General features: G+C 41.7%; 1 protein-coding gene across 9 annotated transcripts in view; it reads left to right on the top strand.

The window, feature by feature from the left end:
* Positions 1 to 23,113, top strand: part of oxr1a (oxidation resistance 1a) — a 115,587-nt gene that overhangs the window by 80,633 nt on the left and 11,841 nt on the right. For 4 of the 9 annotated variants that reach the window (XM_058053867.2, XM_058053870.2, XM_058053866.2 and 1 more), the window contains 7 exons: positions 1,084 to 1,166; positions 8,254 to 8,361; positions 10,499 to 10,612; positions 16,768 to 16,920; positions 18,498 to 18,682; positions 20,724 to 21,397; positions 22,574 to 22,724. In XM_058053867.2, the coding sequence (XP_057909850.2) occupies positions 1,084 to 1,166; positions 8,254 to 8,361; positions 10,499 to 10,612; positions 16,768 to 16,920; positions 18,498 to 18,682; positions 20,724 to 21,397; positions 22,574 to 22,724 (1,468 nt within the window). The remainder of the gene's footprint in view (positions 1 to 1,083; positions 1,167 to 8,253; positions 8,362 to 10,498; positions 10,613 to 16,767; positions 16,921 to 18,497; positions 18,683 to 20,723; positions 21,398 to 22,573; positions 22,725 to 23,113) is intronic. The other 5 variants (XM_058053871.2, XM_058053873.2, XM_058053874.2 and 2 more) reach the window with 3 other exon arrangements.

The following is a 23,113-nucleotide window of genomic DNA, read 5'->3' as shown; positions in this document are numbered from 1 at the left end:
TACACATACAAAACTTTAATACTAATTTATAACCCTTAAGGCATGCTGGGAAACTTCCTGTTGGCTGGAGGCTATAAATGTGAGGGGGGTAAAAAAACATCACAAAGTGGACATACTGTACCTGTACTTGTCACTACGTTGACAAAATAACAACAATTAAGACATAGCAGTTATGTGTTTATATTTTTTTAATCTTCATTGTACTGCCTCAGTATTCCATCCACCCTCTTGCCTTCATCTCTGTTCCTCCAAGTAGTCCTGGCCCCAAGCCCCCACCTTCTTCTTCCTGTGTTTTCTTCACACTCATCCAGCCAATATTCACACTACATTTTGTACACTTCAAGTCACATGTTGATACCCGGACATCATTTTCAGTCACCCTTTTTTATGAAAAAAAATAATAATAATAATCGGCCTGCGGCTACCCTCTGTTTGCAGTCGTCTGCCTCGTCTGCTTTTTCTCATCATAAAGTTTCACATTTAGTGATTCATCTCGCAAATCCCTCACAACAACACTCCAAGCAAATATAATACCCCTCCTTCATGTGCTGCTATTCCACACAAGCGAGACGCTAAACTGAATCTTTCCCTTGTTATCATCCACCCCTCAATCCTCTCCTCATATTTGTCTTGAGTAATATCACTTCCCAACATCTTCCTCTCCTGTCAGTTCTCTCCGCCTCGCATCCTTAGCGACGCCCTGATGGAGGTCAAGCAGGTCTCTGTCTGCCGTGAGAGGCAGCAAAGGGAGGAAAGCAAGGTGAATTGTTTTCAACAGATGTCATTGCTCTGCATGGTGGTCTGGGCGGAGAACAGAGAGAGAGAGGCAGAGGAGGACAGCGTGCAGGAAGAGCAGGAGCATAGAAGGAGAGCTAGAAGCAAGGAGAGAGAGAGAGAGAGAGAGAGAGAGAGAGAGAGGGAGAGAGAGAAAGCTGTCCAGCGCTCACAGCTCACATCTCTGGCTGGCGCGCTCACTGTTGACGAATGAGCTGTCTACCCACGGGGCTGGGAATCGGCAGCTTGTGACAAGCTGGAGAGAGAGGAACATGAATGTAATGCGTACCTTGCCTCGCCTGCTTACAGATACCGGCCAAAAGAAGACCCCGGAGAAGAAGGATGGGAGGCGCATGTCGTTCCAGAGACCCAAAGGGACCGTTGAATATTCTGTGAGTTACCGCATCAAGAAAAACTGCTCTTTATTTGTGTCATGTCGTTTGGTGCATTTGACCGTCTTCGGCTTTCATGCTGCCGCTCTCAGTGTGTACGTCTGCTTCCTGTGCTTCTGTTGCCCTGACTAGCGACGTAGCGGATGTTTGTGTGTTAACCGTGTCTAACCATGCTTGCTAGCTCATTAGTGTAGGGGGAGACGCAATTTCAGACTTTAGCCCGTGCAACACGTGTACCTGATGCTCAAATGAAATGTGTTTTTGTGAAGACGTGATGCACATCAGCTCTATTTTTCTTCCTGATGTATCGATGATCGAGATAATTTGTAATAGTTCTGTGTGTTTCTCTGTGGTAGATTATCGAGAGAGACATGTATGATGCCGATGCCAAGATGATATTGTTTTTTCCATTCTCTCCATGCCACATATCGGCAGCATTCCACCACAGAGAGCTAGCCGTGCTCGTGAATGACCTTCCAACTGCGTTGTTATTTCTATTGATTTAGCTCTTCTTTGGGAGATGGGTGAAGGAGAGGGGGGGGGGGGGGGGCGGTTTGTTTGGGGGGGTCTCTTGTTCCACTAGCCTGCACTAAAAACGTAGCCGGTCTCTGCTTTGCCTGGTGTTCTTCAAATGACCCTCAAATGCAGCTGCGGTCAGACAGATTTTCCTCATCCCTCTCCGTGGCAACAGCGAGGAGTCGGATAGCTGTGGCTCCTTTCGCTCTGTGTGCCTTTCAGCTGAAGACGGGGAAGGGAGTAAAAGTATGGTCTTCTCCGGTGTATTTCCTCCTTTCAAGAGATGCCTGAACAGGCTTCTGGAAGTAATGCTCATTTGCTCCGTTCCTCCATCTCTTGACACCTAAGCTACATCAGCACCACCTTCCTAACCTGTCAGTCATTCTGGACCTGCTGATTGCTAAGAATCGGACAGTAGTTAATTGCTGCCTTATGAGCAGTTGCACAAAAAAAAACACAATCTGTGTTTAATGTGACATTGTGGCAAGGAAAAGATCCGGAATCATATCTCATCCTTTTCCTGTCAGCCGTCACTGTTATTTTTCACGTGTTATTTCTTATTACCACCCTCCCAGGTTGCTGATAGTGTGATGGATGGATCTAGCACTGCCAGTGATTGTGTCTTGTTGCCTGACACGTAGCGCCGGCACTTAGCCAGCAAGCTAACAAAGTGTTAAAAGACATACAGTAACCAAGGCTCTTTGCGCCTTGACTGCCTTGCTTACATTGTGATGGACACTTGGCCGACAGTGACAGTGATTGAGGTACACCTTTTATCTTAAACTTATCTCCTGTTGCCGAGGGGCCGGACGGCTGTGTTTCCCTATTTTGCTCTCCCGCAGATAACTTTATAATCTATCATCCGGCGTCCACAGGAAAATGGTGGGTTTTCTCTCCTGGCGTCTTATCGATGCCATCTTCCTTCCCCTTCTCATGGGTTTCTTTTTCCAGCCTTTTTTTTTCTTATTGAGAAATAACCTGAATAACTGCATCGCATCTGCTTGAATGCTGATAACGCCAATCCATTCAGTCACATCCACCTATTGGCTGACTTGTATCCAAGTCTGTGGGAACAACTCGGATGCAAGGTTTCCCAAAGGATTTCTTCGAAGCCGTGTGCTTGTACATCGCTGAATGCTGGCAATAGCTTTAGCTTGCAATGACTCTCTTACAACGCTATGGGGGAATTTTTTGCCACCTCATCTTTGCAGAATTGTTGTAATTCAGTCACATTGAACCACCTTTTTGAGGTCATGCCACAGCATCCCAAAAGGATTCGGGGTCAGGAAAAAGTCTTCATTTTGTTTTTCTTCAGCCATTCAGCACCCAGGTTCGTTTCAGCTTGAGGTCACAAAAACATGGCCAGACATTTGCCTTTCTTTTTTTTGGTAGACACCAAAATTCATGGTTCTGTTTATCAAAGCAAATAGCAAATAGCAAAACAGCCCCAGACCATCACACTACCACCACCATACTTTACCAATACTGTATCTTGGAAACTATAGCCAATCTTGCACTTTTGACTTTATTATTAGCATTATTTTACATTTCATATAATGATTGTTATTATTCTTATTATTGTTTTTGAGTTTTTTTGTAAGTAATTTTGTTAAAATACGTTGAATCTAAGTCCGCACCTCATTTATAGTCCCTCTGAGGTGAAAAATATCTTTATTGTGGCCAGTAGGTTTGCCTTCCGCAATATCCTATGCAACTGTGGACTCTGAGACGTTAAACATGGCATAATAGTACAGTAAATTAGATCGTTACAGAAATAAAATTGCCATGTTACAATAACTGTTATCACAGTTTGCTAAACCGTATATCAGTTCATCAGACTGAATATAGTGCCGAGCGCGTTGACCGGTGTTCTAGCACAACTTGATTTGACTGCCGGCTACTATTTTGCATGTTGAATTAATGACTTGATTGCAGATAGGAAGACCGGAGTTACACAGGATGTAATTCCAAAAACAAGCAAGGTAGTATTTGAAAGGAAATCAGCCCCCTTTGTGCAGTCATTTGATTGTGCCTTCTTTTCTGTACCTGGTAAATAAGGACGACTATCAAAGCTCAGACAGGCCTTTTAATCTGATACAAGGAGAAATCCATGAAGGAATCCCCTTGAAAAGGACACAATGTTGTGACTTATAGAGGCTCTAAAATTAGACCGGCACATAAACAGCAAGGATGTAGTTGCACAGGAGTCACATGCCATTTGGGTAGTAATGACAAAGTCACCATGGCAACTGTCATACCAATGCTGGGATTCATCCATCATGAAATTAAGAGCAATAGCTGCTTAGATATAGGATTATGGTCGATTAAACTTTATATTGCATTTTATTTCAAGCTTGATTCACTGATTGTTGATTATGGTTTGCCCTTTCTCTTTGCTCTGATATTACTACTTAATGTTCTACCGAGATGCCAGCGGAGTCTTAAACGGAGCCATTAGTCTCATGACTTACTAGCCAACTGCCTTTTTTGAATGCACCTCCTTAACCTTCGAGTAGTGTGACCATTAGCTAATTGTCAGTCATTCTCAAGATGACCGCCAAAACCTTTCTTGACCCTTCTACTCGAAGAAGAGATGATGGCCTTGAAGGAAGCTTAAATATTGATATCCTTTTTTTTTTTTTATTTACAGTGGCCATTATCAATCCTGAGTATGAATAGTGTCCTCTGTTTGTTTAGGTTTAGTTTTGTACTGCGCCGCAAAGAAGCTGTAAAGCTAAAAATAAACAGTTCATGGATGAGCCAGTTGCAAGCCAAAGGACAACAATCAAATCGATGATGTTGAAGCTGCCAGATGAAAGGCTCAAATACTGTAGGGGACCCTGCTGGTTAGTAACCCTTCATCAACCTCACTAAAATGAGTCCGGAATTGCGAAATTTCAGCTTCTCACCAAGCACACACACATAATGTTTAATGGTTGTTGCTGTGTTGCTATGGGGCTATATCGTTTTATAGGTTGATGAGTTTAGGTCAGGGCTGCCAAAGTTAATGCATTAATATATACAGTATATTATATTTACATTCACGAAAAATTGCTCCCACAGGGCTCTACATTAAAAACAAAAATGACTTGCCCATGGGGAATCCTTAAGGTGAGAACTACTTGCCCGAACTTGCCCCATGTAAAATGAAAAGACTGCCATAATGATATCTAATTTTTGTGGCATCACATGAGAATCTCAAAAAAAGATTAAATGATTATCATTTCTTGTGGTTGTTTTCCTACATAGATCATGACGTTGCATGGAAATCTGGATTGTCAAGAGACTTCTGGGCACTTTGCCTTTTATAAGTTGTTGCACCACAATGAAACATTATTGAATAGACACATTTGTGTACTAGTAAAGTGTTTTTAATGCAGAAAAAAATGCTCAATCGTCAAACAATAATTTGTGAAGCAAAGGTGAGAAAAATACACAGAGAAATAGAACCGCTAGATTTTGTAGCTTGTGCAAAATCAGCACTTGGTATTGGATCTAATCGGTGGTGTTTCATTGTGACCACTTCAAATTGTCACAGCAATGTGATTCACTCACCTGTGCCATCATTTGATTTGCTGCCGCTAATAAAATACTTGATTAGGAGGCACTGTTTCATCACTTTTTGCTGTTTTCCTTCAGAAGTTGATAGATGTTTTCCTAGTTTAACGATCACTGATTGGTTGATCGCGAACAAGAATGGGTGTGGGTAAAACGCGGACTGTGGACTACGGACCGCGGTCTAAATAAACGATTCTGATTGGTCCATTTCAAGATTTGCAAGGATTGGTTTGCAAATTACCACCGGAATTACGCAGTCCGTGTTTTACCAACACCCAACAAGAACCGCTTTTAAAAAAAACTCATGCCAAAGTGCACTTGACCGACGGGAATATCACTGATTGGATTTACTTGCCCAAATTTTGTTTTAACTTGCCCCGGGCTATCGGTACATCGTTATTGTCGAGCCCTGTCCCAAAATAAAATTTACAGTAATTGTGCAGTAATTGTTGTCATGACAGTTTGTGACTCAGAGATAGTGTCCTATTCACCAGTCCAATCAATGATAAACAAGCCACTGGACACAGTTCATTTTGTCTGCTGTACAAAACTTTTTGGACGTGACTGAGACAGCCATCTGAAATATTGTTTGTTTATAGTCATTATACATACTGGAAGCAAAGAGAAAGTTGGAACGATGCAGTGCCTCTCATGTTTTTGTACTGTGCCGTCTAGACACAGAGACGCTGCATCTTTCTTTGCAGAAGGTTTATTGACAAACTGGTTACTGCCAGCCTTTACCTACACCAACAATAGCACACAAGTCAGACTGGGTAAGTCACAGACTTGCAAAGCACAGTCCTTTACTAGTGCACTAAACACCTCCTTTGTTTTTCCACCAATCACCTGTCACCGTTGCACCAAGTCATGCCAAAAGTGCCGTTATTGACCTCTGGAATTTAGAATAGCCTTGCCTACTCGTAATTGTCCCATAACCCAGTTACAAAGCAGCTGCCGTTTTGTGGAATTACTTTGGTTAAATTACTTAATTGCATCAGGGAAAAGCCACAGATTTGTTATCGGTAATGTGCTGCAATGAATAGTCAAATTAAAAAAAGTTATTTACTGTATCTCAAGTATTGCAAATAATTGATTTTAACAAACAGAAATTGTCTTGCAAATATATCTAATATTGTTGGTCACCTAAATTATGCAGTATGTTGTTGGAAACAAATGTATACACTAAAGAAGTCTAAACTCACATAGGAAATTGTTGTCTTGCCATATCGGGATGAAAAAAATAATAAATTAATAATGAAAAATAATGTAAATGTATATCATATTAAATATATATATTATAATATAAAAATAAAAAATAATGTAAATATATATTATATTAAATATATATATATTATAATATAAAAATAAAAAATAATGTAAATATATATTATATTAAATATATATATTATAATATAAAAATAATAAAAAACTAAAAAATATTTTTTTCCGCTTGGGCATCTCTATGTGGAGTTTGCATGTTGTCCCGGGTTTCCTCCCACATTCCAAAAACATGCTAGGTTAATTGGCGACTCCAAATTGTCCATAGGTATGAATGTGAGTGTGAATGGTTGTTTGTCTATATGTGCCCTGTGATTGGCTGGGGACCAGTCCAGGGTCTACCCCGTCTTGTGCACAAAGACAGCTGGGATAGGCTCCAGCATACCCGCAACCCTAGTGCGGCTAAGTGGCATAGAAAATGGATGGATGGATTTTTCCAAACCATTGTGCCCTTGTATCTCAATTTAGGGCATGGCAATGTTGTAGCTTGTCTCTCCTAGTTCCCCTTAGGTCTTTACTGTCTGGTAACAATCTGTCATGTCTACTATTCTTAGATGTTACCCCTCTGTGGTGCTGTTATGAAAAAGCTTACTGTGCATCCTCAGTCACAAAACTACACAAAAACAAATTGCCATTAACTTGTCCTGATTATGCATTGCTCTGCCTGTCTGCTTTTCAGGACTTATTTCCCGTGGGCTTGGTTTTTTTTTGTATTTTTTCATGTATACACATTTCCCACGCATACATGGTTGTCATCCTTATTTGGAGAGTAGAACTCCCCACTGGGCATGTTAGAAGCTTCACTGGTTCAAGCATGTGGACTAAGCTCTCTGCTGTATGCCTCATAACTGGTGGAGACAAGCAAACGCACCTGGGTCACTCTGCAGGGTACAGCAGCCCATCTCTCGGTATGATTACCAAACCAAACCATGTTTTGCACACATGTGCTAGATATTTGGTTTGGTTAACAAATATACACTCCTGCACTAAGTAGCGTAGGTGTGGACTCGAGCCACGGAACTTGTCAAGTCATCCAAATTGGACTCGAGTCACAATTTTGATGACTTTGGACTTTGCAACACTGACTATGAGTTATATTTTACATCCATGACTCTGGACTTGAATCAGACTTTATTATGATGATTTGAAAGTAGGATTGACTATGTTTAGGTTCTTCCTACTCCTTTTAGACATGCAGAACTTTGAATTAAATGATGTGATGTATTCCAATGTAACTTGTGTGCATCAAATAAAATTAACCCAATACCAATGTATCTATCAACGTCCGATTGGGTTTAAGAAGAAACAAGTGTGGATTACATTAATGTGCACTGACTAAATTCTGAATCCTATGTGTGCACTCTTTTTAATAAGTCTTGTAACATTGATTTTTAGAAAAAATCCAAAGACATTCAGTGTACTTGTCAAATTGAATAGATTGTTCCATTGTTAAAATGGCATTTTATACAGTGGTTATGACTTGCAAGGATGTGAAAATGTCAATCCTGTGTCACCGCATCCCTTGAGAATCTTTTCCTGGTCAACAACTCAAGTTTGCATAATTTGGCAAGCTCCGGCATGAAAATAAAACAAGCCACACTAACATATTCAAACTAATAATCGTCAAGTTGTCCCCCCCTCTCCGTTTTTAGATCTGTGTCACACGCTAGAGCCTTTATGGAAATGCCCTAAAAAGAAGCTATCATGTCATTTTCTGTCCTCTCTCTTGGTCCAGGTGGAATCGCGGGACACATTGAACAGCATTGCACTCAAGTTTGACACCACACCCAACGAGCTGGTTCAGCTGAACAAACTGTTCTCCAGGGCAGTTGTGCCTGGCCAGGTGTGAACCGCCGTGCACGCCTTCACAAATATATTGAGCCCCCCATCACTGCATCAGGATCGTGACTGCGGCCATTCACTTTCATGATTTAATGCTTGTCACTCACCATTTGTTTGTGTGGTAGTAAAGTGATAGTATAGTACGTGATAGTATAAGTAGTTCAGTGGGATGTTCGTCATTCCCATCCTTCATTTTCAGGAATCAGCTACTGCAAATTTGAAAAATCAAATCCTCCACCTCACTATTGTCTTATACAGTAAACCTCGGATATATCGGACTCGGATATATCGGAAATTCGCTCACAACGGACAGATAAAAAAGAACCAATTTTTCTGTAATGCATTTCCAATAAAAATTCATTGCATATATCGGATTTTTTATAACGGATTCCGCCTATTTCGGACAAAATCTCCAGTCCCGTTCCAATTTCCCTCGCATATATCGGATGGCCGCATTGTGTCTTTCTCCTGGCTCCAGATTTAGGACAAATATAAAAGTGAGTGACGTCAATAATACTAGCACAGCAGTGAATGAGATCTTAACCTCACTATTGGAAATAACGTAGGCCTGACGGGCGGAACAGGGCCTAGCTTAATTAACAATTTGTTATGCTCAGAGTCCAATAAAGTTAAATTCTCATTACCTTATGTCTCTTTTCATTGCCCAGTCCAGGTACATTGGAAACATAGTCAAGGAAGTGCCTTTTTATAACGGATAAAATCCGATTTACGCATATAACGGATATAAATCCGATATATGCGTAAAACTGACATTTTCCGGTATACGCATATAACGGATTTCGCTTATATCGGACAAAACCAGTGGGAACAATTGAATCCGATATATCAGAGGTTTACTGTATATCAATAATGCCACAGGTAGCCATGCAAAGTACTGTAAACATTCCAAAACACTTAAACTACTGTAGTAATACCACGGTCATTATCTCCCATCATGTTCTACTTGTGCATAACAAGTCAGAACTCGCGTGATTCTCACTAAATCTCATATTATCAATCATTGATCAAAAGCAGAAGCATGCCTCGTGTTCTGCACCTTTGCCTACCCAAATATTACAGAAGCAGTATACGAAAAGCTAAAAAAGAAGGAAGTACTTGAAATTCATTAGCAGTACTTGATAACTTCTCAAGTCGGAGCCCCTGACAAATGGTTACCTTTCTACCTTTCTAATCCGAATTACATGTTCATGTAAAGTACCCCTGTGTGGAAAAAGTGATTGCACCCTAAACCTAGTAACTGATTGGGCCACCTTTAGCAGCAACAACTGCAATCAAGTATTTGCGATAACTTGCAATGAGTCTCTTATAGCGCTGTGAGGGAATTTTGGCCCAATCTTTACAGAATTGTTGTAATTCAGCCACATGAAAGGGTTTTAGAGTATGAACTGCGTTTTAAGGTGTCTGGTCAGATGACTCGAGTATTTTCCCAAAGGTTTTAGGGATCATTAAGATGTTTTGTGGGAAAATTGAGACTAGTCTTATTTTTTTCAGCAGTGGTTTTTGTCTTGGAACTCTGCCATTAAGGCCATATTTGGATGTTGTTGTGGGGTCTTTTGTGACCTCTTGGATAAGTCATCGCTGCGGTCTTGGTCATTTTGGTTGGCCGACCACTCCTGGGAAGGTTCACCACTGCTCCATGTATTTGCCATTTGTGGATAATGTTTCTCACTGTGGTTTGCTGGAACCTTTTCCAGATTGATAGATCTCCATTAATCTCGGTTATGTTTGAAAACAGGGGGCAATGACTTTTTCACATAATAAATAATTAAAATTGTAATTTAAAAGCTTTATTTTCCGTGGTGTTATCACTGACTAATATATATTCATTTGAAATATTGAAGTGTGACAAATGTGCAAAAAAAAAAAGAAAACAGGAAGTGGGCAAAATCATTTTCACACTGCAGTCCCAACTGCCAATTGCTCTACTGTAGAACTTCCATCCATTCTGTATGTTTTTGTCATCACCAACTTGTAAAACATGTAGAGTAGTTAAGCCATGTTTATCTAGGCATACGTATGTTCTCCCCAGTCTTCCCTTGTGCATGCACATGTGATGTGCATGCGTGTTTGCACAAAGGCAACGTCTGTGTAAACACAGACATGTATTGTGTTTTCAGGTTTTGTATGTTCCTGATCCTGAGTACGTCTCCAGTGTTGGAAGCTCTCCTTCCCTCAGTCCTATCAGCCCCCTCTCTCCCACCTCTTCAGAAGCCGATTTAGAGAAGGTGACGGTATGTGGACCACGCCTCTGATGCATAACCTCATACGCTATGAAAACTATGTTGCCACTCTGAGCTTTGCGTCAAACAAACTGAAAATGCTGCCCATCGATTTTTATATATGTGATACCGTATAACTGACGTCTGCTGCCAGCTGGCACGCTTATATATCCCTGGAAGTCCCGGCGGTTAGTTCGTACCCTACAAGCAGACATGACGATGTACAACAAATAATGCTGACCCCAAGGTGTGCTTGGTTCCACAGCAACTCATCCATAGCTGTTAAACACACACAGTAGCACACAAACAGGCCCTTTAACAACATTCAGAATGAGTTCATGTTGGGAAATGAACGTCCGGAAACAATAAAATGGCTAGTAATTCCAAGGTATGAAAAATGAAGTGTCTGTGTAATATTCTGCATTTATTATTCACTAGAAAAATATATTATTTTGTTGTTCTTGCACTGAATGCAAGACTTTTGTATTTATGCCACATAATTTACACACGTCTCAATTGTGCCATTCAATTTATTTCTGTATTGTCAGTTACAGAAAAATGCATTTGAAGAGTTGTGTACATGTTGTATAATCAACACTGAAAGACATTGTTTCTATGATGGATGCCGGCATACATCACAGTTGTTTACGAGTGGCAGAACACTCAGTTTTTATGTGTCAGCCACTCGTGAAAATGAACTTGATAGTCTTGTACTATGACCAGTGGAGTCATAAATCCTTCCAACATTCTCAATCCATATATACACCAGATACAGTCGAACGTTAGTATTCGTACATCACAGTTTTGGTGCGATTCGGTTTGCATTGAAAAATGTCAAATTTTGTTAATATTTTTGTGTGGCTTGAACAATTCTTTGCATTTCCATTGTTTTTTTTTATCTGAAATTTTCTGGTTTTCATACACTAAAACCGAGGTATCACTGAATATGAATATAATTTGAATAAGACCGGGACTTTGAGTGGTTTGTGTAAGTGTACAATTTTGCAAAAAAAAGCAAATGATATGATGACACACACAGCCCAGTTATACCCCCAAAATGTTGGCTGCTTGACGTTGTGTCTCCATCACCATCACTCTCACCTCCGCTTCACTTGAATTTCAACAGCTTCTCACCACAAGCACTTCCTCTGCTCTCGGCTCAGCGTTTCTTTCTCCACGGCTGCTAAAAGAAAGGCTCCTGTTCATTTACTACTTATCTATTTGGGTCATGCCTGTGAGAACAGGAGCATATTCTGCAGCTCTCCTTGGAGGAGGAACAGAGTTAAGGGCTGTGACTGCAAAGAAATTAAGCCTTTCAAAGTGATGCTGTTTCAGATATTTAGAGGAACTAATGAATGGTGGAACTCTCATAGGCGAGCAGCAATTACAGTATTCCAGGCAGAGGAAGTGTGCTTGGAGAAGGGAGCGTTACCCTATCCAAAGTGTCAATTCAAAGGTGTTTGTGTGTTTTATTTGGGAGAAACATCCAACTGATTTCAGGAAGGAAATCTAATAACCTCCTCAGTTTCTACTTCTTCCTCCACATTGTAATTATACGCCTTTTTAGACTTTGTGACAAATATGAGGATTTTTTAAAATGCAAAGTACTACTGTACTGCAAGCAGCACAATGGAATACAACACCGATGAAGAAATTACGGTAGATACTTCTCTTTGAGTTGATACATCTGGCACTGGAGGCTTTGCACATTTAAGTTAAAGTCGAAGTGAATATAATGCCTTAGCAAACATTCTAACCAACTGCACCACACATTTGTTTCAGCAATGAGTGGATAATGGATATTTGGGACGGTCATATATATATGAGGGATGCTCATTAAAGATTTGGTCTGACCCACTTCCCATGGACTGAGAGGAACGAAACTCGGCACAGTTATTAATTAATTAGTTACATCGGTACCACCAATGATCACACACTTCATCCATTGCTTTATAACCGTTGTGAAGACCTCATCTGTAGAAGCTTGCAGGTCGAAGGTGAAAGAAATGGATGGAAGTCGGAGCAAGAGAAGGTAAAGGTGGTTAGATAGTCACAGAACCATCCAAGTTGTGAACTAGGGACCCCCCTTGGTCCTTTGGTCAGCATGCAACACCTCCCATTTTTCATGAATAAACATTCAACAATGCTAACAGTCTATCATGCCAACTAAGAATTTGAAGACGCAGAGCTTTATTTTCAGCTCTACCATTGCGATATTACATCCTTCATCGATGAGATCTTGCAAAACACGTGGATTGGACGGACGGGTTTCATTCATCCTCGTTCATCCTGCTCTCAACTCAACAGTCATTGAGTTCGAGAGCATGAATAACCGCACATAACAACAAAAGACCAATGAAAACATTTCATCCTTGGGATGTCCATGACTTTTAGACCCTTTTATTTCCATTATTAGAAATTATTACAGTACACTCCACAGGAATAGAATGAAAATGATGTAAAGATTTTTTGTTTACCCATTGAGCTAAGGGTCAAATGAAGCATTCTGTCAGGGTGCCTACAGGCCTGTTGATATTGGCTACAAAAAAAAAAAAAAAAAACCTACAGAACAGAACCGGCTGACATTCTAGCTGCCAGCATTGCTGTCATTGCATTATTTGGCAGCAATACCCGCCTGTTGGCATCGTTGCTCTCTTGTTATCTGTGCGGGCTGGCATGCCCTCAGTGTCCTATTCAGTGTGACCGTGATGATATGTACATTTGTGCACGGACGCACTCATACAGTACAAGCACACGCATGATCATTGCTATGACCTTCACAGTATTTTCCTTACTTAAATATGCCTCATCTGTCTGCCTTGACATGTTTTATGACTTTTGTGGGGGTGTATTTCATTAAGCTAATGCACAAGGAAGCTGATACCACTCATGATAATGCTAAAGCTATCACTTTTTTACTGAGTTTACTGAGTTTTTTTTTTTTTCGTCTTGATGATGAACTATGTTGGTCAGATATTGTACTGGTGTGTTTGGGTGCATAGAATTTGCATGGAAGACATCCATTGTCACTATCATTTATTCCCTATGCAGACTAAAGCAATGTCCACAAGGTGGAGCTGTGAATTGTTTTTTTTTTTTTTTTTTTTTTGCTGTGTGTCACTCTCAAGGTCAAAGTCAGGCGATGCCTACCAAGCACCCTGGGATCCATTTGCAGTTAGAATTTCCTGTATTTTCCCCAACTTTTTCTCTAGCCAATGAAAAAGGTTGTACCTGCGGCTGTATACTGATACTTTTTTTTTTTTTTTTTTGTCCTCGGCATCAGTGTCTTTCTTACATACCGGCCTCATTTCGCCCCTTATATTTGTAGAAATCTGAGTTTTAGTTGTCCATACATAATTTTTTCTCAAGTATGCCATGTTTAATAAGATATAAGTCAATGTTAATTAAGCATACGTTAAGCAAAGACATGTTTTGGCATGCATGTTTCAACCCAGGCGTGTGCTGTGTAATTTACACTACATTTTTTTTCCTGCTTTCAGGTGTTACCGTCTATTTTAACACTTACAAAAAAGCCCGGTTTCACTTTTCTGTTTAAGCATGGAGGAGGAATGTCTGCTTGAATGAGTCATTAAGAAGTGACTTCCTAGCCAAGTGGAGCCATGGATTGCAGTTGTGTAGGTGAGCTGGGTTCACTGTAAGTGAAGTGGATGACAAGCTGGTGAAACGGTGACAAATTCCCACGGCTGCCGACCTCATCTGGAACACTCGGTCCTTGGCTTGCAAAGCTGTTGACACAAGCAGGTCTCACTGACTACAGATTAAACATTGTTTGTGCTAACAAATTTATCTTATATATACAGTAACTTTACAATGGACATGTAGTGGTTTTCAGATTTTTGCCCCCCCGACCCCCATCAGTCTTCCCCCGTATGCCATGATCTGAGGTGCGTGTGTCAGTGTGGATCAATAGCTGCAGGATGTTTGTTGACGGTACCAGGAGACGGTGAGGAGGAGTTGTGTGGGTGAGTGTCAGTGGAACACCAGACAGGTCTATGGGCTCTGACTCTCCAGCTCCAAATCCCCATTGATAAGAACTCCCACACACTCCTATGTCCTCCTTTTTTTCCCATTTTTGTTGTTTGTCCTCACTCCAAGCACTCTCGTTGCCTTCAGCCATCTTTATTCTCTTCGTATTTCTTTCCAGAAGTCTGTCTTTTGTTGTGATTCTGATTTGTTACATCTGCCAAGGAGGTCGTGTTTTCATGGCCCTTTGTTAACACTCCCCAAGTGTGAAACCCCAAAGGCAAGATGTATTGTTTTCATTGCATTGCTTTATAAGCAGGATTACACAAACACTACACAACTTCTATCCCCAAAACTTTGAGCGGGGTGTCACATTTTCCAAGGGAACTTCCACTTTAGGCCTCAGCCCCTGCGACAAAGCAGCAAAACCACACAAGAGCACTGAAGCTCCAAAGACTCAGACACACACACCCAGAAGCCCACGCCAGGCCAGGTCCAAGATCTTTACCAACAGTTGATCAGTCCTTAAATACCATCTTCCGAAATGTAGCTCGGATTCAGCAATTAATTCAGACAGACCTCTGTGTCTCTCCCTGTGGTGCAGTCTTTGTATGGCAACAAGCTATGTATCAAAACACTAAGACTACCACACCTTGTGTTTCCAGTCCATCAAATGCACCATCTGTGCCAGATTGCAGAGTTACAGTTCTGTGTCCTAAAGGAAAAAAAACAGCAACGGATTTGCTCGTAGCGTGTGTGTGTCAACATGGCTGTATGACCGAGACATGAAAATGTTGCATTGTGCAGTTAGAGGAAACATCTGGAGCATTATTGGCACATTGATTTAATTATGAGAAATTACACTCATAGCAATGTTGTACAATGGAACCTTGGTTAGCATCATTAATCCGTTTCAGAATGTCTGGTTCTAACAGAAACATACTCTTAATGTTTTTTTATTTAGTGTTATATAGTGTTTTCACCTCAAGAGAAACCTTTCATTCATCATCTATATACATTTAGAATAGTTTTATGCATGTAAAACTGTAATTGTCAAGCTAAAACCAAGTGTGAGTCTTTTGGCGTAACTGTGTTAGCAAAGAACAGTAGTGTCAACCAACTGCTGATGACATCATAGATGGTGACTCCCAGTTACTGTTTCCATGTAGTCAACATTTGCACATTACTGGCATCACAAAGAGATCCCATTTGAGATGTTTGCTGATGGGGTGCCATCATGATTTGAGGTGCGTTTTTCCTTCATTGGAACAATGGAGCTTCGGGTTGTGCGGGGGCGTCAAATGGTGTAACTATGTGGAGATGTCACAGGTGGCATCCCTCATAACTGAGGGCCCTCGTCTGTGTAGTAATGGATGGGTTTTTCAACAGCACAATGCTACAGTTCACAATACCCACCTGGCAAAGGACTTCTTCCAGTCTTGTTGGGACTAACAATTGTGCATACTCATTTAAGCCTTTGGAAAAAACATTTCTTTTTTTTTAAAGGTGAATATCTTTTTGGAATGGCTGAAAGCAGTGCTTTCAATATTACATCAAAACTGAAAAATGTAATTTACCTAATAATTATGCATGTTGAGTAGCTGTAAACTTGCATTAATTTGTAACCATTCCTATAGATTTTCTTATAATTAGTTTGTTCAGGGTTAATTTAATTTAATTAAAAAATAATCCTTGACTTTGAATGAGGAGCACGTTCATCCCAAATAACATTCAGAGGTTTCAAATTGTGGCAACTTTCCATATTATTTTCACCTTTTATAAGTGTACTGGAAGCATTCATTCTGTATGTAATATAATGTAATATATTTAGAGACTCAACTGCATTAGTATGATCAAATAGGACACATATTAGTTACACCATGTGTTTCCAAGTGGAACAAACTTTCTGTGTTTGTCAGTGCATATTATTGTGTCATTACATTTTCTGAACCAGGATACGGTGAAAGTGGCTATACGGTATATATGATCCAGGCCTCAGGGCAGGAGGCACATTTAAATTACACACAGCTCACAAAATAAGTTATTTATAGTCCTCTTTCACTAGATTTTTTTTTTTTTAATTCGATGAAATGTCCTTATAAGAGAACTAACAAGTGTCTTCCTTTTGTCTCCTTCCCTCCTGTGATTACACGGATGTTCGGACCCCACCCACATTCCCTCAGGACTCAGATGGCCCCTCCAGACCAGAGGCCGCTCTCCCTCCGGTGTTTTCCGCCCTTCGCCAGTCGAGAGTGGTGTCATCCACCTCCGAGGAGGAAGAGGCCCTGACAGAGAAGTTTCTGAAGATAAACTGCAAATACATAACTGATGGCAAGGTAAGAAGATCCCATCTGTGGTGGCTCAGAAATATCACAAATAGAAAATGAAGAAAACTTCAGAGAGTTGTGATTTGTTTGGTTAACTGCAATTTAAATGATTTGAATCCAGATCAGACAGCTGGGATAGGCTCCAGCAGCCCCCGCAACCCTCGTGAGGGGCGGCACGGCGGTCTAGTGGTTAGTGCACAGACCTCACAGCTAGGAGACCAGGGTTCAATTCCACCCTCGGCCATCTCTGTGTGGAGTTTGCATGTTCTCCCCGTGCATGCGTGGGTTTTCTCCGGGTACTCCGGTTTCCTCCCACATTCCAAAAACATGCTAGGTTAAATGGCGACTCCAAATTGTCCATAGGTATGAATGTGAGTGTGAATGGTTGTTTGTTTATATGTGCCCTGTGATTGGCTGGCGACCAGTCCAGGGTGTACCCCGCCTCTCACCCGAAGACAGCTGGGATAGGCTCCAGTACCCCCGCGACCGTCGTGAGGAAAAAGCGGTAGAAAATGAATGAATGAATCCAGATCTTCACGATCTCCTGACTGTGTGGCCAAAATGCTAACCTCTAGTCCACCGTGCGGCTGCTCTCAAAACACACTTTCACCATGTTGCGTTTTTTGGGGTTTTTTTGTACTGTTACACATAAAACTCTGACTTTCAAATGGACAATCGGAAGAATGTCACATGGCTTACTTTTTTGTACGCTGGGAATTTTTACCGTCTGAACAGGAACCACACCCGGGAGGGGAAACACATCAATTGATTCCAACACATCAATTGATTCGGACCACAGAAAACAATCAATATGTGACTGTATATTGCATTGTATCTTTCAAGGGCAATACTGTAGAAATAAAACATGGTTATAATTTCTTGCTTGAGGATGGCCCACTGTTGCTAAATTGAGTTCAGGTCTGGAGACCTACTTAGCCACTCCATCCATTGAGCAACTTGAGCATTTGGGGTGGTTATGTCGAAAAGCTGCCATGTCATGCTCTGCTCCTCCATGTCAGCAGCACTCATGCACGCATGCTTTACTGTAGGCAAGGTACAGTCGTCTCGGTACTGACTTATGTTTCCATAGAATATTTTTCAGCAGTAGTACTATACTGAAAATGGTTGCTGAAATGTGAGGTATGTGCTCAATTTTCCTAGGGCACCGAGAATAGAATGTCTTTCCTTGAATTACACAGGCTCCACCCTGTCTGTCACCCATTGGCTGCCAGTAAGCACGCGTGTGTCAAGGCAGCTTTCCTGCCCGTCAGACACGCACAAAGATCCATGGTATTGAACCACTGCTCAAATGAAAGCATTATAATACGCTCAATACCTTCTACTTGATTTAGGAGATTAGTGGTTTGAAAATGCCTCTCAGTTGTAACAATAAGGTTTTCATCATTGTTTGTGTTAACTAAAATATGAAATAGTTAATTTTTCTGTCTTGAAACTTTTACACAGGACTGCCTCACATGAATTTTCTGGCTATATACAGCGTATCATGAACAGGAACACGACACGACGAAAAAGGGCAAATTGTTACTCAGCACCTCTCGCTTTCCCTTCTCTGCTCTGGATTTCAGGGTGCAGTAAGCGGGGTGTTGCTGGTGACACCCAACAACATCATGTTTGATCCACACCGGATGGACCCACTGGTTCAGGCCCATGGGTGCGAGGAGTATGGCATTATGTGTCCTCTGGAAGAAGTGCAGTCTGCCGCCATCTTTAAAGAGATCACTGACCCCAAGATCAGAGAGACTGTGCCTGAGTAAGAGAAAATACACACAAACATTTGAAAAGAATATACATTTCATGATGTACATTTAGAATGTTGACACATACGTCAATTAAAACACAACTGAATGTACTTTAATAGGCATTTATTATTATTAAGGGAGAAAAGAAATCCAAACCTGCATGGGCCTGTGTGGAAAAGTTGGGTCACCCTTAGCAGCAACAACTGCAATCAAGCATTTGGGATAACTTGCAATGAGTCTCTGACTCTGCGCTGTGGAGTAATTTTGGCCCACTCATCTTTGCAGAATTGGAGGGTTTTCCAGCATTAACCGCCTTTTTAAGGTCATGCCACAGCATCTCAATGGGGGTCAGATCAGGACATCGGCTAGGTTACTCCTCATTTAGTTTTTCTTCAGCCATTCAGAGGTTGACTTGCTGGTGTGATTTGGATCATTGTCCTGCTGGGTTTTAGCTTGAGGTTCCGAACAGATGGTCGGACGTTTTCCTTCTGGATTTTTTTGATAGACAGACGAGTTCATGGTTTCATTTATCACAGCAAGTCTTCCCAGTCCTGAAACAACAAAATAGCACCAGACCATCGCACTACCTCCACCATATTTTACTGTTGGTATGATGTTCTTTTTTTAAAATGTGGTGTTACTTTTATGCCAGATGTTATGGGACACACACCTTCCAACTTTTGTCTCATTAGACCACCGACTATTTTCCCAAGATGTTTTTGCCTTGGAACCGTTTTTTGCCCAGTGTCTTAATTATGGTGGAGTCATGAACACTGACCTTAACTGAGGCAAGTGAGGTTCTTTGGATGTTGTTGTGGGGTCTTTTGTGACCTCTTGGATGTGTTTTTGCTACGCTCATGATATAATATGGGTTCCCAAAGCTTTAGAAATGGGTTATCACTTTTTGTCCACACAGGGCCATGTTGGTTTGTATTTTTTCCCCTTAATAATAGAAAGTTTCATTTAAAAATTGCATTTGGTGTTCAGTTGTGTTGTCATTGACTAAAATTTAAATGTGTTTGATGGCCTAAAATGGGGGGGGGGGGTAAACAACTGTATGTATTCTTAATTACTGCATAACTCTAACTCTGCATAACTCTATTAACTATTACTATTACATACTTTTATTCCGTTATTCCCGATTAGAACATAGGCACCTGACACATGTTCAAAATTAGAACTTGTAGCCATTTTTATTAGTTGTAAACGAGAAAATCCATCTGTGCAAGACTTTCCGCCCTCCAAAGACATTATGGTTCATGCTTGATACGTTTTTGTATCTTTATTCCACCCCCAGTTCTTACCCTCACAGAAATGTAGCAGAATTCTTCTAATCAATGTTTCTCTGCTGCACCCACGGTCTGATTACATCAGCAACCAACTGACAGTTTAATTGTTTTCCCATGTTTAGCCAAATAAAAAAGGAAATGGCAATTATACCAGGGTTAATTAAGTATGCTTTCACCTTCCTACGCTCTGGTTGTTGCTCTCACTGCAGAAGGAATTAGTCACCTCGGTGGAATAAGTTGTTTCCTACCCTTTCTTTTTCTTGGTTTGTTTTTAAGTTATCGGCCAAGCTTAAATTATGCAACTATAAATATAGTGTTGGAGCCCTGTGGAGTCCTTTCCTTTTCTGGTTTCCTCTGCTGGCAGCTTGGAAGGCCTAGTGCTGTATTTAGCTGGTTGGGAGTTGCTGCCCATGGAACAGTTGGCAATCTGTCTCTTGTTCTCGTTCCCACATTGAGTCTCTCTCTCTCTCGTTCAAAGGGTATGTAATCGGGATGCCCGATTGGTATCCCAATGCTCAATCACATCAGATGTTTCAGGCATGTTGCAACAGTGGATTAAGCTGTGCTGTCATATCCATAAATGTACCACTGAAACATTCAAATTAGTCGCCTGAGGATGTCACACTAGCCCAGTGCAGGTAGCAAGATTATAGAAGGTGCTATGTACCCCATTTGTGGTTCCAAGAAATGGATTAAACTATTGTAGGCTTTTATTTGGCGCTAACGTTGGAAAAAGCTCATTTTACATCATGCATGTTTCCAGTGACCTGGAGCCCCTTCCTTCCGAGAGGCATCCCTCCCAGCAGAAGGACCCAGAGCATCGCCTAAGGGAGCCGGGGGCCAATGACAGTGGCAGCACTGCCCCACGCAGCACAGAGGGCTCAATCTCAGAAGATGTCTTCACAGAGACAGAGCTGTCCCCCATACGGGAGGAAGAGCAAGCATCCAACGAGGATGTTGGTCTGGACAAGTCTTCTGGCGCGTCCACAGAATCTGTGCAAACCGTGACTCAGGAGGAGCCCACTGGCTCCCAGGTGCCAGGCAGTCCCCGCAGCTCAGTCAGCCATCCTGAGGACTTAAAAGCAGCAAAGGCCTCGGCCTCCTCAACAGCAGAGGATAACCCTCCTGACACTGCCACTGAAAAGAAAAGCCAGTCCCCATTGGGATCCAAGCAGCACAGTGAAGAGAAGCCACCAAGCACACCCACTACCAGCACCCCCACTAGCCAGGCCCAGTGCCCCAGCAGCAGCAACAGCACCTCTCGTCCAGGGTCCCAAAACTCAGCCGCCCCACTTTCCACAGATACGCTTTCTGTCGCAGCCAGTCCTCTGGGGAATGCCAACGAGGGGACGGAAGTTTCCAAAACAGACTCTATGCAACAAGTGAAGGTGGAGAACGAGGATGTTGAGCAGGAGCAAAAGGACAACAACTCACAGGGTAAACACATTTAATTAGTAAGAAATGAAATATTTATATAACACAGGTAAACTTTTAACAAGCTAGTGACTTGGCAAAGCTGGGCTTTAAACATCTCTGAAACCATAAAGGGACTGTTTGCAACCTTTAGGCGGCGGCCTAAGGGGGACATTAGCCTTATATATCCCGCCCACTTCCTGCTCCGACCATGTAAGCCACGCCCCACGTTAGTTATGTGCCTTGTCAGCTCATGATAGCAATTTGGCGGACTTTAGTGACGAGACTTTAGAGGCCGTCCTATACTGCCCAAAGCATTTGGGACTAGGGCTTTGCTGAATTTCATATGTGTAGTTTCCTAAAGGAAGGAAGACTGCAGCCTTGCTTGTCGCTTCCAGACAGGTTGTTGCCAAGTGACCCTCAAATAAGATTGGTTTCTTTCTTCAGGCAAGATATCAACATCCCAAGTTTGTTGAATCATTGCTTGCATCCATCTTGGATGAATTTGTGCATTTGTGGGTGCACAAGTGGGTCACTATTCACATATGAGGATGCAATGGCATGCCCGTCTGTGAACTGGTGTACCTCGAGCTGTCTGCTTGTGATTATATCACAGAGGACGCACGCCAGTTCTGAACAGAGCCTCCCAGTGACTCACTCTGTGTTGTTAGCCGCTTTAACTGGACTCTGCTGAAAATTGATTTCAACGCATATTTCTGCAGGAGGGAGTTTTCTCATTTTCCCCTCTAGCAATTTATTCTGCACAAACTGTTTACAATTTAAAGGCATCTCAGCAGGGTTCACCGCCATTATGTGCATATTAGCACAGCCCACACAGTAACAGCAGCAAGTTCAAAAACATGTTTAGAAACTATGGTCCCTTTGCAGATGAATGTTTTTGGTCATTGTGTTATGTAAGGCACAAAATGTGCCGGTGTAATGTTCCTGGCATGGTGATCTCATTCCGTGTCCTCAGGCTGTGATAATGATAAATAATGATGGACAGAATGCTATGCTAATATAAGCTGTTTATTTGCTACTATTTTTATTTTTCTGATCTGCCAGACGGATCAGCCTGTAAATGGAAGATGATATTAGAGAATAAATGTTATCAAATGTTATGCTTATCATACCAATTAAATAAGCTGTTTTGATTTAATATAATCGTATTTTGCTGTTTTTTTCTCTCCTCATCTTCAGAGAGGCGGAAGAGCCGCTCACACAAGTTCCTTTGTCTGCGGGTGGGGAAGCCCATGAAGAAGACATTTGTTTCCAATGCCAGCGCCTCTATGCAGCAGTATGCCCAGCAGGGCAAGAAGCATGAATACTGGTTTGCTGTGCCACAGGAGAGGTCAGTCGCTTTGCAACATATCCTCAACATGCATTACGTTTTGGTGCACTCATAACTAATGCTGTTAACCTAACATGCATGTTTTGGGCATGTGGGAGAAGGCATACCTGGAGAAAACCCACCCATGCACAGTGAGAACGTGCAACCTCCACATAGAGATGGCCAACAGCGATTCAAACACAGATCTTACAGATCTCCTGACTGTGTGGCCAACATGCTAACCACTCATAACATGCATGTTTAAGACATGTGGGAGGAGGAGGCGTAACCGGAGAAAACCCACCCATGCACAGGGAGAACGTGCAACCTCCACATAGAGCTGCCCAACAGTGATTCCTACACAGATCTTACAGATCTCCTGACTGTGGGGCCAGCATGCTAACCACTCA

This window comes from Doryrhamphus excisus, linkage group LG5 (genome assembly GCF_037039965.1).
Source record: "Doryrhamphus excisus strain RoL-2023G ecotype Guam linkage group LG5, RoL_Dexc_Guam_v1.1, whole genome shotgun sequence".
NCBI lineage: Eukaryota > Metazoa > Chordata > Actinopteri > Syngnathiformes > Syngnathidae > Doryrhamphus > Doryrhamphus excisus.
This window is presented reverse-complemented; position numbering and strand designations above follow the sequence as displayed.